Source organism: Coenobita brevimanus, chromosome 12, assembly GCF_032717465.1.
Source record: "Coenobita brevimanus isolate Jiangsu-jjx chromosome 12, ASM3271746v2, whole genome shotgun sequence".
NCBI lineage: Eukaryota > Metazoa > Arthropoda > Malacostraca > Decapoda > Coenobitidae > Coenobita > Coenobita brevimanus.
The window spans coordinates 6997084-7015185 of record NC_136965.1 but is presented as its reverse complement, the minus strand read 5'-3'; the positions used below and the strand labels follow the sequence as shown (position 1 = coordinate 7015185).

The 18102-nt window shown below is 45.5% G+C and overlaps 1 protein-coding gene across 1 annotated transcript in view; it reads right to left on the bottom strand.

Moving 5' to 3' along the window:
- Positions 1 to 18102, bottom strand: part of pio (zona pellucida domain-containing protein piopio) — a 170661-nt gene that overhangs the window by 24573 nt on the left and 127986 nt on the right. Inside the window, exon 4 of the mRNA XM_080282295.1 lies at positions 4009 to 4217. Within this exon, the coding sequence (XP_080138421.1) occupies positions 4009 to 4217 (209 nt within the window). The remainder of the gene's footprint in view (positions 1 to 4008; positions 4218 to 18102) is intronic.

The following is an 18102-nucleotide window of genomic DNA, read 5'->3' as shown; positions in this document are numbered from 1 at the left end:
GGTCTAAAAATCTATCCCAAGCTTTTAAAAATCGTCTGGATAGAGCAATAATGAAATAAAGAATACGGCATGGGTCTGAAGGGGTTCATTTAGTATATCTGAACTATCTCCAGATGGTTTTATTCACCCTGGTTTCGAAATGATAGGAGTGGATTTCGCCTTCATTATTTTTTTTTCATAGCTTTGGGGTTCTCCTAAACTGAATCACATCTAGCATCGACAACAACAAAATCAAAATGGCACCGTGGCTGAAACTTAAATATCTTGTCTGTTACTTATGCGATTTATGTTGTTATCAGGAGCGCACAAACCGCATACAAGACAACAATAAGGTGTACTATACAAAATAAATCGCCCAAGAAAAACTACAACGAAATATCTGATGGCAACAAGAACGGGACTTTGCCAACCAATGCACGCTAGATTACGAGACAACGCCATATGAGAGAGAGAGAGAGAGAGAGAGAGAGAGAGAGAGAGAGAGAGAGAGAGAGAGAGAGAGAGAGAGAAGTCGAAGGTTGCTGTCCTCAGGCATAAGTGTGAGGGAGGGGAGGGGGGGGACAGGAGGGAGAGGTTAAGGGTGGAGGGGAGGAATACACCGATGGGAGGAATACAGCGATGGGAGGAATACAGCGATGGGAGGAATACAGCGATGGGAGGAATACAGCGATGGGAGGAATACAGCGAGGGGAGGAATACAGCGAGGGGAGGAATACAGCGAGGGGAGGAATACAGCGGGGCGAGGAATACAGCGAGAGGAGGAATACAGCGAGGGGAGGAATACAGCGAGGGGAGGAATACAGCGAAGGGAGGAATACAGCGAGAGGAGGAATACAGCGAGAGGAGGAATACAGCGAGAGGAGGAATACAGCGAGGGGAGGAATACAGCGGGGGGAGGAATACAGCGAGGGGAGGAATACAGCGAGAGGAGGAATACAGCGAGAGGAGGAATACAGCGAGGGGAGGAATACAGCGAGAGGAGGAATACAGCGAGGGGAGGAATACAGCGAGAGGAGGAATACAGCGAGGGGAGGAATACAGCGAGGGGAGGAATACAGCGAGGGGAGGAATACAGCGAGGGGAGGAATACAGCGAGGGGAGGAATACAGCGAGGGGAGGAATACAGCGAGGGGAGGAATACAGCGAGGGGAGGAATACAGCGAGGGGAGGAATACAGCGAGAGGAGGAATACAGCTGGGGGAGGAATAATACAGCGAGAGGAGGAATACAGCTGGGGGAGGAATAATACAGCGAGAGGAGGAATACAGCTGGGGGAGGAATAATACAGCGGGGGGAGGAATACAGCGGGGGGAGGAATAATACAGCGAGAGGAGGAATACAGCTGGGGGAGGAATAATACAGCGAGAGGAGGAATACAGCTGGGGGAGGAATAATACAGCGAGGGGAGGAATACAGCGGGGGGAGGAATAATACAGCGAGAGGAGGAATACAGCTGGGGGAGGAATAATACAGCGAGGGGAGGAATACAGCGGGGGGAGGAATAATACAGCGAGAGGAGGAATACAGCTGGGGGAGGAATAATATAGCGAGGGGAGGAATACAGCGGGGGGAGGAATAATACAGCGAGAGGAGGAATACAGCTGGGGGAGGAATAATACAGCGAGGGGAGGAATACAGCGGGGGGAGGAATACAGCGAGAGGAGGAATACAGCTGGGGGAGGAATAATACAGCGAGGGGAGGAATACAGCGGGGGGAGGAATAATACAGCGAGAGGAGGAATACAGCTGGGGGAGGAATAATACAGCGAGGGGAGGAATACAGCGGGGGGAGGAATACAGCGAGAGGAGGAATACAGCTGGGGGAGGAATAATACAGCGAGGGGAGGAATACAGCGGGGGGAGGAATAATACAGCGAGGGGAGGAATACAGCGGGGGGAGGAATACAGCGAGAGGAGGAATACAGCGGGGGGAGGAATACAGCGGGGGGAGGAATACAGCGAGAGGAGGAATACAGCGAGGGGAGGAATACAGCGAGAGGAGGAATACAGCGGGGGGAGGAATACAGCGAGAGGAGGAATACAGCGGGGGGAGGAATACAGCGGGGGGAGGAATAATACAGCGAGGGGAGGAATACAGCGGGGGGAGGAATACAGCGAGAGGAGGAATACAGCGGGGGGAGGAATACAGCGGGGGGAGGAATACAGCTGGGGGAGGAATACAGCGAGAGGAGGAATACAGCGAGAGGAGGAATACAGCGAGGGGAGGAATACAGCGAGAGGAGGAATACAGCGAGGGGAGGAATACAGCGAGAGGAGGAATACAGCGAGGGGAGGAATACAGCGGGGGGAGGAATACAGCTGGGGGAGGAATACAGCGAGAGGAGGAATACAGCGGGGGGAGGAATACAGCGAGGGGAGGAATACAGCGGGGGGAGGAATAATACAGCGAGAGGAGGAATACAGCTGGGGGAGGAATACAGCGAGAGGAGGAATACAGCGGGGGGAGGAATACAGCTGGGGGAGGAATACAGCGAGAGGAGGAATACAGCGGGGGGAGGAATAATACAGCGAGGGGAGGAATACAGCGACAAATAATGCTTTTTTCTGTTTTATTTATATTTTTGTTGCCACTCACAAACTTACGCCACCAAACCTGTGTGAATAATTAAGGGAAGAAATACAAGACAACCTACTACTTCCAAGGTATTTCACTGCTATGGACACCTGACAATGTTTTTCACCTGTGTTTTTCACCTGACAATATTTTTCACCTGTGTTTTTCACCTGGTAATATTTTCACCTGTGTTTTTCACCTGGCAATGTTTTTCACTTGTGTTTTTCGCCTGTTTTTCACCTGTGTTTTTTGCCTGGCAATGATTTTTACCTGTGTTTTTCACCTCACTTCATAACGGAATATCCTCGAGACCAAAAAATATTCTATAGTGCATTTGCTATAAATTGGTAAAGATTCCTAACCCCTTTCAGTTGATAGGCCAGTGTATGCAGACTCGTGTGCCGACTTTCACTAGTAACCAAGGAGACTCATTGCTGCCTCCTAACTAAAGCCCTTCGATTTTCATGAGAGAGAGAGAGAGAGAGAGAGAGAGAGAGAGAGAGAGAGAGAGAGAGAGAGAGAGAGAGTAGAAAAATTACCCTTTACGTGTAACTTGGAATGAGGGAAGGGAATACTGGGGTGTAATATACAGAATAAATCGCTGAGGAAAAAGTGCTAGGAAGGCCCGTATTCTCGTCGCTTAAGGAGGCTCCCTAACACCTCTTCCTTAACGATTTAATTATAGATCTGGCTGGTTAATTAATTTTGTAGGCTATTTATGCAGAGTATGGTGATATTAGAACCATTTAAAGAGGACAGAAGTAAATAACCTGTAATAAGCAAAATAAATCGTTTAGGAGGAAGTGTTTGGGAGCTTTCTTACCGACGAGAAACACGGGCCAAAGAATCCTGAATCAACAAGAATATATTAGAACTGAGAGTGATTCCTGAGTTTTCCCTCCCACTTATATTTTACGGTAAATAATCCAGAATAAATCTGTATGGAAGAATTGTTACGAAATCTCTTAAACTAACGAAAGCACAGCAGACTTCAAAATCGTCCTTAATGATTAATTTTGCCCACTATATCCAATGTTTTTCCCGCCATTTTTTATTTCGAAGTACTTTGCATCAGTAACACAAGACGATATTAAGGTGCAGTAGGCAAAATAAATCGCTAGAGGAGAAGTGCTACGTAATCTCAAAGCAATATGGTGGAAAAAAAAATGTGACTCTAAAAAATATGGCGACAAAATACAGCGAACCCAACATATGACACTGATATGACTGATGTTTAGAGCTTCCGTAGCACCTCTTTCTCGGCGATTTATTGTGCACATTACACGCTTATACATTCTAGTGTGTTACCGTTGCAAAATAATGTGGAAATGAATATTAAGGTGTAGTTGGCAAAATAAATCGCAAGGGAAGAAGTGCTAGGAAATGTAAACAAGCGGGTCTGGGAATATGGCGGGAAAGTCAGAACAACTAACCATTTCGGAACTCATGGTGCTGCAGGACTTGAGTGGCAGCTTGTAGAGGACGGGGCTGATCTGGTCCTTGAATTCCGCCATACAGGAGGAGTTCTTGGACAGGCCCTTGGGGTAGATCATACCGTTGAAGGCATCGGTGGTGTCGATGGAGACGACGATGTCATTACTGTTGCACAGGATGCGGACGCTCTTGATCGTCGCCTCCGTTTCTGTCAAGAAGAAAGACAAACAAGATATATCAAGGTTGCAGGAGACAGAGACTGATGAACAATATAAGGTATATCGATAACAGATCAAACTACACAGCATTCAGAAAGCGCATACCACCGCCAACGGCATTGTCACCAAAACTCTGAAAATCTGGCTGTATTTTTCAGGCTAGATCATGACAAAAAGTATGACTGTATCAGTCAATCCGCAAAATTGCCTTGTCTCGCATTGTTAACATTAAAAAAAAAAAAAATCCTAGATCCGCGTCTGGATAAGGCCAATGGGCTACCCCTCCAGAAATTTCATCGAAATCCGAATGTCACTTTCTGAGATATATTCTGTACAGACAAACAGACAGACAGGGGTAATGACTTAACCTCCGCCCAACTTCGTTGGCGGAGGTAATAATGAAAGAGCAACAACAGAGATAGCATATTAGAAAAACTCAGACAAACAAACACACAAGCGCAGCAGATAGATTGATAGAGTGATTAATAGATTAATAGGCAGATAAAGAGAGACAGACAAATAGACGGACTGACAGATAGATAGATAGTCAGATGGATGGATGGATGGATGACAAAGGCTGATGGAAAATATACTGGGAAAGGCTTGGGATCTTTATCAAAGAAATGAAACGGACTATAACCAACTGACTCTTAATTTCACGTCGTAACTAATTTGTTTAACAGGAAGGACAAGGAGAGTGCAGTCCTCCCCTACCCCCTTCTTCCTGCAAATATTAGCCACGGGAAAACAAGCATCTTTTATCTGGCTCTGCGAAAAGGAAAAAAAAAAAAGTAGAAGGAGGGAAAAGCAAAATCTTCCCATATTTGTAGTTCCTAAAAAAAAAAAAAAAAAAAAAAAAAAAAGACTAAGGACATGACACACAGGACCACACGAAACAGGACACCACGAAACACAGGACACCACGAAACACAGGAAACCATCTCTTGTCACGGTCACGTTTCTTTGGGGAAGTTATTGTGCATATCAGATCATGTATGACTGACGAGCGGGGATAGACAGAAGGATGGAAGGGATGGAGAGAGAGAGAGAGAGAGAGAGAGAGAGAGTAGAGAGTGAGAAAGGAGACAGAAAGAGGAGAGAGCGGAGGTTGTGTAAGAAAGCAAAGAAAATCAATCTTTATCGTAGTCAGGGAAGTTAGTGGAGAATAGTTTGCATGAATACTAAAAAAAGTAACGAACCACATACAAAAAAAAATAATAATAACTTGCAACAATGAGGTAGTGTCTCTCAAACTATACCCTTTTTGCTCCATCTTGGCCTAAAATTACCATCTTTCCATCGTGAATACTGCGTTGTAACATGAGACTGCTACTAGAATATATTGCTAGTCACGAAGAAGTGGTATGGAAAGGAAGTAGAGCCGTTGTATTGTCTTTTCCTGCCACTGATCTGCGTGAAATAAGCTGCAGAAGGATGAAACGCAGGGTCAGGTTAAGGTGAAAAGAGTATAGCACACAGCACGACACAAAACCCAGGCCTCATCACAGTCACGTTCTTTCAGGGGAGTCATTGTGTACGTCAGACCATGTATGACTGACGAGGAGGGGTAATGGGAAGGAAGGAGGGTATGGGGAGAAGGAAGAAAAAAGGAGTGGAGGAAGAGAGGATACAGGAGGATACTGGAAGGGAAGGAGACGGGATGGAGAGAAGAAAGAGACACGAGTGCACGGAGAGAATAGAGTGGACTACTGGGAGAGGTGGAAGGAGGGGGGGGAGAGAAGGAAGAAAAAAGGAGTGGAGGAAGAGGGGACATAGGAGGATACTGGGAGGGAAGGATGGACGGGATGGAGAGAAGAAAGAGAAAAGAGTGCATGAAGAGAATAGAGTGGACTACTGGGAGAGGTGGAAGGAGGGGATGGAGAGAAGGAAGAAAAATGGAGTAGAGGAAGAGAGGACATAATGGGCTCCTGGGAGGGAAGGAAGGAGAGGATGGAGAGAAGAGAGAGAGAAAAAGGAGTGGAGGAAGGGAAGATGAAATGGAAGGAGAGAGGAAAGATGCTGGAGTGAAAGGAGAGAATGGAGTGAAGGAAATAAGGAATAGGGGAAAAGAGGGAGGACAGAAGGGATGCAGGATGGAATGCAAGGAAACAAGAAGGAATAAGAAGAAGCAGGATGGCGTGATGGATGTGAGGGAAAACGAGAAGAAGGGGAGGGAAAGAGGGGGGAGAGATGGAGAGAAAACGGGTAGGGAGACGGGAGGGTAATGAGAGAGAGGGATGGGAGGGAAAAAAATGAGGTGGGGAGGGGGTAAGGGACACAAGATGAGAAAAGATGGGCAGGGGAATTCCGGAGAGAGAGAGAGAGAGAGAGAGAGAGAGAGAGAGAGGTTGGTGTAATAGTCTCATCACTGGTCCTCGAGTCACTCCCGCGTCCTTCCCCCGGGCAAAAGCAATCACAAGGGCACGTTCTTGTGTTGCTTCCCTCTACCTAGTGACATGGCGGGGCTCTTGGCTGAACTTCACACACAAAGTATAGGAGAAAACGCAGTGATAGCTCAAACTGCATTTCTGTTAACGTTCAGGCGTCTAATAATTATGAGAGAAACGAAATAGCCACAAGAATCGAACAAGTGAGAGAGCGCATACCTCCGCCAACGCCCATACCAGAGAACTCAGCTCACCACCAAATTTTGTTCAACTCTTCCTTGGCCAATGACTCACCCAAAAAAAATTCATTGCATCCGGCAGTAATTTTTTCATATATCGTGTGGACAAGCAGACAAACAGGGGTGAATAAAACACCTCGTCCAACTTTCATGAGCGGAGGTAAATATACATGATCGTGAGACTCAGAGGGCCGCGTGGCGAGTTGTTCTGTTGCGTCCCTCTACGTAGTGTCATGGCGGCCTCCTGGCTTCACACACGCACATAAAAGGGGGAGGTAAAACCGAAAACTTAGCTCAAACAGTTTTTTTTTTTTTTATTACTAACCATATCTCTAATAATTACAATAAAAGCAAAATGGACAAGGTAAGTGAAGTAAGTAGCGTCCAAGTAACGTCCTAAAAATCATAAAGCCGCGTTTACTTGTTGCTTCTCTCTGTGTGGGACTGTCGTGGCAGGCTGGTGTCACACTGCACATGCAAGTGTATGAGACAAAAACAATCTATCTATATACCTAGGCTGCTTCCCCCAAGGAAAGGGAGGTAGCCGTGACAGGATGACACACTCCCCATTTACTCATCCATTCAAACACATTCATTCGCATCTTAGCCCCAAAGAGGAGAAGGGACAGATCCTCACCGCACCACACCGCACAAGGGTCAACTGCGCAGTGCAATCAGTGACATCCGCAGCAGGGCCCGACAGCAGAGCTGGTTTACCCCTGCCACATCATAAGAGACCCATCCCCTTACCCGCACCTGACCTGACTAGCTGATCAAACCAAATGCGGAAGAATATCCCCTCAGGGCTGCGTCATCATTTATTCATTCACAATTTCTCTCCATTTATTTCTGTCACGCACAGCCACTCTTCCTTGCTCAACAGACATCCCTCTCACATCCAGCGCTCTCTTCACACAAAACAAACAAAAGCACAATTTATGAGCCACTACGTTCCCATGATGTCATATAAATTAACCACGCAGAGCTAGGCAACCAACCATCTTCCCCCCCCCCCCCTCCCTTTGATTACGAAAGTCTTATCTCGGCTGATGTCATTCCCTGATTTTTTTTATTTTTAAAAGTCGCAGGCCAGAACTTCTCAAACTCACAACAACAAGAAGTTACCTTTCAGGGCTGTATTCACCAGATCATAGGGGGGATTGTGTAATTCCTACACAAATAAGGGTCATTGACATTTCATCCTAGGCAATTTTTACCGCACAGTTGCCACACACCGCTACCGACGGGGAAGACAAAGGTTTGAGGGAGGCTGTGGGAAGGCGGCCGAACTCTCCCACTCATGATTATCCCGCCATTATGTTCCCCTGTTCTCTAAAGGATAGATAAAGCCATGTTATATAGCAAGCCATTGGATTATTTTTTTGTACATTTGTGTGTGTGTGTGTGTGTGTGTGTGTGTGTGTGTGTGTGTGTGTGTGTGTGTGTGTGTGTGTGTGTGTGTGTGTGTGTTTAATAGCGTTTTTCATTTCTCATATTCGTGTCAAACTGTTTAGACTAAGATATGGTATGTAAACAACAAAATATGATTTACACGTTGATTCTTCTTACCATCAGATTTTTTTTACCTCAACAATGCTTAAATTAGTGTAAGAGTCAGACACGATCTCCATTAGCTGTATTGCAAAGACGAAATCACATCACCCACCGGAGTGCTTCAACCTGGCGCCGGGCGGGGGACCTTGGCATGACCTCAGCACAGCCGCGGGGGACGGTCACAAGTGCGGTCACGTAATGCCTGCTTCTTTTTGCCCGGGTTTTTGTGCCACTATTGGTTGGCGGGGAGGGAAGTACTGTATAACCTTTTCTGACGACAGTTCCTTACAAGCTTTCATATATTAGTCTATTTTTCATTCTTGTTTTTTGGTGTCGTTCGTGATCATCAACATCTGTCCCCATTGCCATCAAAAGACGAGATATTAGGTGACTATTTATTATACTGTTTATTTCTCACATTTTTCTTTCTCTTCCATGATTGCAGTGGCTGTGTGTTATGCAGAGTTCTTGCATAGTTAGATTATATACTGGTATACAGAATATTCCTGTAACTTAAGATTAAAGATCTATTTTCTTCCAGGTTAAAGTAAATGTGAATCTGATGCACTGTAAAAATACGACTGAATTTGGCCGCATCATCCTTCTCAGAGCCAACTTATACAATTCTGTACATAAAGTTGCCATCGAGCAAGATGGAATTAGCTCTGGGGTGCATATTTCCTCAACGCGATTTCAGCACCACACGCTAATCTTCCTCTTCCCAGGATAATCGCGCTTATTTCATCTAACCTAACTTAGCCTAACCTGCCTTAACCTAGATCCTTCTGGAAAAAAAAAAAAAAAGTGCTAAATTTGACTTCAGTACAGAGAGATCAGAGCCAAGGGGTCGTAATTTTTACACACGGAAAACACCACAACACCCTGACATTTACTCCAAAACACATCGCAAAGTCACGTCATCGCGACTCAAAACACCTTCTTTTTGCGGTTTTATACGCAGACGAAAAACTGGCGTTCTTGGAGTTATTAGGAGAAGTAAATCAGTAAATCCCGCTCTTTTTAACATATCTGCGTGACTTATTTTTCTTCTCCCTCGCCAAGCCCTGAGTTGCCAAAAACGCACCAGGATGTCAAGAGCTGCACAAAACTCCACAAATTGCCAGTGTGCTAAAATGTCTAAAACATCGCTAAATTATATTTAAGCCCGGTAGTCACCCTTAAAATCTGCGTTTGGAGAAACATAAATATACTTCTAAATCCGGTGCCGAAAGTATTACGCTGATATCCTTCGCCCCAGCACAGAGAAGCAGAAGAAAATGAAGACAGGTTCCCCAAATGGCTCGTGGCTGTATCTCACGTAGGAGGCGTGTTGAACAGACGAGACTCGAACTGCCTCTCTAGTCACATCTCAGCCATTACGAGTACACGGCACGGGCGCGCGTGGGCAGGCAGGGGGACAGAGGGGTCAAGGTTGGCGGGAAAAGTAACGATTTAATGTGGACGTCAACCCCTTAGACTTGGCGCTACGATTTTGCTGAGCTATCCATCTCGGCTATAAGATTGAGATGCCTTTCTTTTTTTTCTTTTTTCTTTTTTTTGGTACTTTTCCATAATTCAAAGAAGTGTCTGGCTAGGAAATATTATCCCAGATGCGTCATTATTTGTTCGTTATTCAGATAGCCTCGGAGACACGTTTCGGCGCCTCAGCTCTGATATGAAAGCTGATACCAAAGAATAGAACAAAACTTTCTTTTTTAATATGAAGGATTTACACGAATTTACACGATGCCTCCTACTTGCCCTTCCAAAATTTAAAGGACTCGTATAAGGCTTCTGTGTTTTCTTTTATAAATCACAGGAATATCTGCTAAGGAAAGTGGGGGCGAGTTCACTTTAGTCCCCTGCCAACGAGATAAAATATGATGCTTTTATTTCTCTTCATTATTCAGGGGTTTTGTACGAGATTGTATTCTTTCCACAATACAAAGATTCGGAACGTCATTCTTTTATTTCCTTTCCATAACTATAAAAGCTGTACTAGGTTTTAAAATTATCTACCAATTTTCACATAATAAGTACCGTGCTTTTACACACACACACACACACACACACACACACACACACACACACACACACACACACACACACTCGAGAAATCAATTATCAAAACATTACCTTACACTATACTTTGAGCAGATAAAAGTCAAAATTCGTACCCTGTTATATTTCCTGTGATATTCTTTCTGTCTTTATTTTCTCCTTCCTCCTGTCTCGTCCTCATCCCTGTTTACCTTCTCACTCACTCACACAAAAGCCACAAGGAGTTTCAGGTGTCACTACTCAGCCAGCCCACCTGCAAACCACACCACCACCACCACTGTACCACCACAGCCACCGCCACCACCACCACAACCACTACACCACAACCACCACCATTGCCACCACCACCACAACCACCACACCACCACCACACCACCATAACCACACACAGCCACCACTACAACTTCCACCACAGCCACCACCACCACCACTACCACAGCCACCACTACAACTTCCACCACAGCCACCACCACAACCACAACCACACCCCCACCACCACCACAGCCACAACCATACCACAACCACACCCACACCACAGCCACCACCACCACAACCACACTACCACCACACCACCAAAACCACATCCACCTCACACATCACAACCAAACAGCCACTGCCACTACCAAAGGCACCACATCACCACAACCACACCAAAACCGCCAAAACACCACCACAACCACACCAAAACCGCCAAAACATCACCACAACCACACCACATTCACATACTGTCACACACATAGCTCCATTGCTATCAAAGCTACTACCACAACCACACCACCACGGTCAATACCACAGTCACAGCCTTCACCATACACCACTCGCCACTCCATCATCACAGCTACAGCCTCCACTACACCTACCCCAACATCACCACACACCACCACCACACACCACCACACACCAAACCACTACCATACCACTACCACACGCCTCCACACACCACACAACATCACCACATACCACACCACCACCACACACACAGCACACCGCCACAAGCCTCACAACACCACACACCACACCACCACACACCACCACACACCACACACCACACCACCACCACAACACCACCATCACCACCACCGCCATGCACCACAAACACAGTAATAATTCCCCCAGTCATCATCATAGCTCCACTGTCATTGGTTTGCCTTTATCTGATGGAACTGGGCAACTGCAAGAACTTCTAGTACTATTATGTAATTATATGAAGCTCGACAAGCCTTAGTTTTTGAGTCTCCTTGGTTACTAGTCAAATCAACCCTTCAATTTGACTACACATATTCGTGGAGTAAATGCGCTACACCACAATCACCATACACCACCACTACCACAACCACCACACATCATTCCACTACCACAGCCACCACACATCATTCCACTACCACAACCACCACACATCACCACAACCACAACACCCACACATCACTCCAGTAACACAACACCCCCACATTTCCTCTCCTATCACGCACCACACCACCACCACACCACATCAAGCCAAGGTCGCAGCATTACGTATTCAGCACATCCCTTCCTGAAAAGGCCAAACTCCACCTCTCAGTAGTCACACCCTTTTTTACAACATCCTCTGCACACGAACTGCATAATATATTTCAGCCGATGGAAGATTTTTGTGTTAAGGACTTCGGTAACCTTGAGACTGTGTTCTTGGCCTTGGTACACACGCAGAATGTCTTGTCTCATCACCTGTCATTACCATCTCATTACTGACCCTCATTACCACTTGCTTGGCGATGGAGAGGGGCGCCTTCATGTCCTGGCACCAATTTAATAGGGCGGTGGAATTGCCCGGGTATACGATGGGCCCTCAACTCCCTCCCTATCCCCCGAAAGGAAGCTGGTGATAGTGGAAATAGGAAAAACTTCAGCCTGCGTTCCATTGTGTTTACGTCCAGTGAGCTTGGTACAACAACTGCAGCTACAACAACAATAACAACAACAACACAACTACAACAATAACATCAACAACCAACTTCTCACCTCACACACTCATCACCCCATCCAACACCATCTTCTTTCTCTCTCACACACTCCATACACTCCACACACTCCACACACTCCGTCTCGTTCTTCCCTCACACACATCTTTCCCTGTCACACACTCCTCCTTGCTCCCACACTCTTACACACTCTTCTTACACACTCTTCTTCCCCGCTTCCTCCCTCTCTTTGAGGTCACATACTCATCAGCTCATCCTCCTGACTCTCTCTCTCTCTCTCTCTCTCTCTCTCTCTCACACACACACACACACACACACACACACACACACACACACACACACTCACGCACACACACACACACACTCACTCACGCACACACACACACACACAATCTCTCTACACTTCATTGGTGGGTCCTGCAAACTGTCCCTATTCGCCATCCTATCCCCTTTGTCACTACAGTCTTGTTAGCGGAGAGAGAGAGAGAGAGAGAGAGAGGCTGAATCGGTAGAGAGGCGGCCTGCAGTCCTGATGGACCCAGGTTCGAATCCCGGCTGGGGCAGGGAACAGTTTAAGGATTTGAATTTCAAAAAAGCAGACTTTCCTGATCTACCAGATGACCCGCCGACATGTCGTAAAAATACCCCCGCTAATACCAATACACCAGTCCTGTATGAGACAGCCCTAGCATATATTCAATATGGACGGTGGGTGTTAGTGCCGAAGTGGTGCCATGTAGAGAGGTGTATGGTATGTAGGAGGACTACTGGGCCTTGAGAGCAGGCTGTGAAGCCTATGCCCAGAGTCGGACACATTAAAAAAAAAAAAAATCTGCAATAATAAAATTTGGGGAGGCTGTGTTGGGTTGGTTATAAGTGACATACCAAGACCACTAACACAACCTTCACGGAATCAAGATAATATTTTGGTGTAAGGAGTCAGTTCAGGGTCAAGGTGGTGTATCTACTCAAGGTCCTACGTAGCCGTTTATCTATCTACTGCTTGACACGGCATCCTCTGAAGGGTGGCCTCAGTAAGTGAACCTCCACGCGTCTTTTTATGAACTGCGTATGATCCTCTACGACAAGGTATATAAAAAGGTAATTACACCAGGCTATACTCTGTTCACTTCAACTGGGCGTAAAATTGGCATCCTTCTATCATGAATGCCGAGTTATAGAAGAGATTAACAATACAGTATGATGCTAGTCACGAATAAGCGTTCTGGAAAGGATGTAGAGCGGGGGTATTGACTTTTTCTGACATAGAGCTACGGGAAATAAGCTAGAAAAGAAAATCACCACCAAATCAAGGTCAGTGAACTATACACGGAAATAATCTACACCTTTTCAACACGAGAGACCTCAAGAAAAACAAAATTACATGGTAGAAACTCGAATAAATTATTAAAAAAAGTTCCTGGTTTTCGAGTATGCGGGAAGGACTCTGGCAGCTCCACTCAACCTCAGGAGAAGGCCGCTTGGCATATACACACTACAAGCCTGAGTTTTCCAGGACAGTGTTGTTCTTTACACACTCTTACACGAGACCACTGCACTCTGCACCACACGCTGGGGTAGCAAATGTTTGGCTTAGAGTACCAGGGTCAGCGTGTAGTGAGAGGAGAGGAGAGGAGAGGAGAGAAGTGAGGAGAAAAGGGGGCAGAAGAGGAGAGAAGAGCAGAGCAGAGCAGAATAGATGAGAGAGAGAAAAGAGAAGTGAATTTTAAAGGGTGCTTGGTGGAGGAGAGGAGAGGAGAAAAGAGAAGAAGCGAGTTCCTAAGGGTTAACGTTGAGAGAGAGAAAGAGAGAGATTACATTTTGCGCTCTCTTGTGTGTGTGTGTGTGTGTGTGTGTGTGTGTGTGTGTGTGTGTGTGTTTCTTGGTATCTGTAGTCAAAGAAAAGTACTCCGAGTAATCTAATCAAAGGCAACAACCTGAAAAACTAGTAAAGAGGAGAGTGACCTTGCGTGTTCCAGTAAAAACAAATCTCCCTTTATACATCAAACATTTCCTCTCAACAAGACCAGTTCGTGATTCTGAGGGACACTACGTTTTTTCAGATGGGTGAGCGGAGGGCAAGTGTTCCTGGAATGTTTGGAAAAGCTAAAAAAAAACACACACACACACACTTGAGTAATGTATATTTTCCAACGTCCAAACATTTTTCTTTTACGTGAGGGAAAATGCACTGGCCATCCGGGTTCCCTTCTTGTGTTCCAGAGACAAGGATGGTGATGCACGTAACAGATCAGCCTTTATACGTACGACGCTTTAGTACATATGCAAGAATATTTATGTACGTGCATCAGCTAGAGAGAGAGAGAGAGAGAGAGAGAGAGAATTTTCCCGTACCCTGAATCACTAGAGGAATCTAAGTGCTGACTTGAAAGCTCAGTAAATTCGGCTGTGGATAGCTAGAGTATAATATCTAAGTGGTCATTGATATTGAGGGCTTTTATATTTATTTATTTATTTCTTTATGCATCACTCATTTATAATATTCATCAGGACAGAAGCTCAGTGATAGCCTGACTGGTGCATGGAGGACTGAAACTGCCGTAAAAATGGATACGTATTTATGTTGCAAAGTATTTCAAACATGTGAAAATTTAACCAGTGATTGGATAATAAGACTGTGTAACTGCAAGTCTAGGAACAGAACATGAACGAAAAGTAGCAGGACCAAAATAGCATGAACAGGATAACAAAAGCTCAGTTGACATTTATCAGGGAGTTATGGCCCCCGCGTTTCCTGTCTCGTAAAGTTAAGTTTCATGCTCATGGTTTCTGTAATGCGGTGAGTTCTTGAGGATGTAACTTTAACTGATGAAGCCAAAGTCAAGAGCAAGGCCCGAACGCCGCGAAGGTCGTTCAACCAACTCTTGTCACGCTCAGTTGCCGCGCGTCCCACCTCCGGATCCCTGTCTCAAACATTGGCTTCGACTACATTCTTTAATATATAATTTTTTTTTTTTTCTAAGGTGAAGTGGAGTGAATCAGGTGTGAGGTGGGGATAAGATAGGGTGGGGAGAGAAGGGAAGAAGTGAGATGGGGAATGGGGAGAGGAGAATGGGGAGAAGAGATAGGGTGAAGAAGAGATGAGGTTGCGTATATGAAGAGTTGGGGAGGAAGAAGATTAGCAGTAAGGAGGAAAGCAGGAAGAGGGGAATGAGTATAGATCGAGGGAAAGAGAAGAGATGAAGGGAAACAACAGCAAGAAAAGAGGAGATGCAAGGATGGGGCTTGAGGAGAAGTAAATGAAAATAGAGGAAGAGTGGAAAGAGACTGAGAAACTGGAGAGGGAGAGGACAGAGAGCTGTATGAAAGTGAAAAAGGGGAGACGATACGCTAAAGAATGAAATGTGAAAGTAGAGGAAGACGGAGGAGGTAGAGAAGGCTAGGACAGAGGGGGTAGTGGCTGGGAAAGGTGAACAGAGAGGATACGGAAGAATAAAGAGGAGGAGGGAGAAATGAGAGGGAAAAAGAAGATAGAGAGAGGGTGAGAGAAGAGCAAATGAGAGTGTGAGAGGGTAGAGAAACAGAAGAGTAGAGACGATGAAAGACAGAGGAGGTAGATGGAAAACTAAGCGAGGACGGGATGAAATAGGGTTGCAAAGTCACAGAGAGGGCGACCGGAGAGAGAAGGTTTTTCCTAGACACACACACACACACACACACACAAAAAGGAAAAATACACCTAACATCCCTAAGGCAGTAAAAGCACTCAACCCTAACACCAAAAATAACAACATACAATCCTCATCGAACAACCACAACACATTTTTTACCCACTGTACTCTCGTGACCAAGCCTGTCCTCTTCGTACTAACCATCCTGTATCAGAAAAGGTATATGTAGAAGGAAAAGTACAGCTGAATGCAGAAGACCGTGGCACAGTGGATGGCAAAGTGAAATGGATGTGAGAAAAATCATCTATCTGTCTGTTTGTAAGTCAGCGTGTATAAGGATGAAAGTCCGAATCAACCTCTTAATTGTGTCAGATAATGTGGTAGTGCTGCTGTTTACAAAGGCTGGCAGTTTAAGCCCCTCTACCAGTAATTTCTAAGTTCAGTAGTGCAGTTATATAGATACACAGACCACACGGATCTTACGGGCCTTTGAAGATGGTCCGGCCTTAGTACAGCCCATTGTCGTGGCGATAATTACATCTCCGTAAACAGACGTCAGGCGGGAAGACCAAGGAGGCTTAATACTGACTGGGAGAAATTACGCTCATGGTCGGAAAAGGTCACTGATTTGAACTTGACCCTGTTGCTGTTGCTGTTTTTGCTGTTGTTGTTATTGTTGTTATGTTGTTCTTGTGGCCCTAGACTCTTATCGTGAACCCGGTGGACAGCAGGCTTAAAGTTCCCCTCTTCCAGCGAGTCACCATCGTCCTTTCGGGGTAACAGGAGGTAGTTGAGGGAAGTTTGTATATCCAGCCAAACACCTTACCAAAGCCGAATGAAACCACCTGCCAGAGTACTAAAGTTTTCATATATATCTATCTATCTGTATCTATCTGTTAATCTATCTATCTCCTATCTATCTATCTATCTATCAGTCTGTATCTATCTATCTATCTATCTATATGTCTATCAATCTGTCTGTCTGTCTGTCTGTTTGTCTACCAACCTACCTGCCATCCTTTCTCTCTGCCTATCTACTCTGTCCATCTATCTGTCTGTCTGTCTATCCACTGCCTCGACAAAGTATGGACCTCCAGACATTTCTATCCCTACCTCCTGCTCCTTCTCCCCCCAGTCACCTCACTCTCACTTACTCTCCTAGTCAGTCTCTCACATCCCATTCGCTCCTGATGTCCAAACCGCCTCAGTGTTTCCTTTTCATCAAATTGTAGTGAAAAGTTTGGGGGATTCAGGTACACTCACACGTCCACCATGTATGTGTGTGTGTGTGTGTGTGTGTGTGTGTGTGTGTGTGTGTGTGTGTGTGTGTGTGTGTGTGTGTGTGTGTGTGTGTGTGTGTGTGTGTGTGTGTGTGTGTGTGTGTGTGTGTGTGTGTGTGTGTGTGTGTGTGTGTGTGTGTGTGTGTGTGTGTGTTTACAAAATTATGCAAGAATGGTAGCACGTTTTCCTTAGCAATTTATTTTCATTTTACATTCTCTCTCTCTCTCTCTCTCTCTCTCTCTCTCTCTCTCTCTCTCTCTCTCTCTCTCTCTCTCTCTCTCTCTCTCTCTCTCGTGTGTGTGTCTGTGTTTACAAAATTATGCGAGGGTGGTAGCACGTTTTCCTTAGCGATTTATTTTGCATTCTACATCTTTCATACTTTTTTATGCTAGTGTATAACTTTAATATCAACGTAGCTTAAATCATTACTATAAAAGGAGGGTGTTCGGGTGTGATACGCAAGATAAATCGGTAAGGAAGAGGTGTTAGGGAATCCAAAGCCACTTGAGGTATGAGTCTAAGTGGGACAGGGAGGGAACTATGCACCTCTCTCTCTCTCTCTCTCTCTCTCTCTCTCTCTCTCTCTCTCTCTCTCTCTCTCTGGTGGCAGCGAGAATGGTACCAGGAATAGTATGTCACTGGAAGGAAGAGGTTGACTGTTTTCTCCCTAGCGTCAAGGGATAATAGTCAGCCCAAGGGTTGCGTAACGTCGTCCATGTGTTGATTTATCTCACCGATCAAAACAGCTATAGCGCGTTTGTTC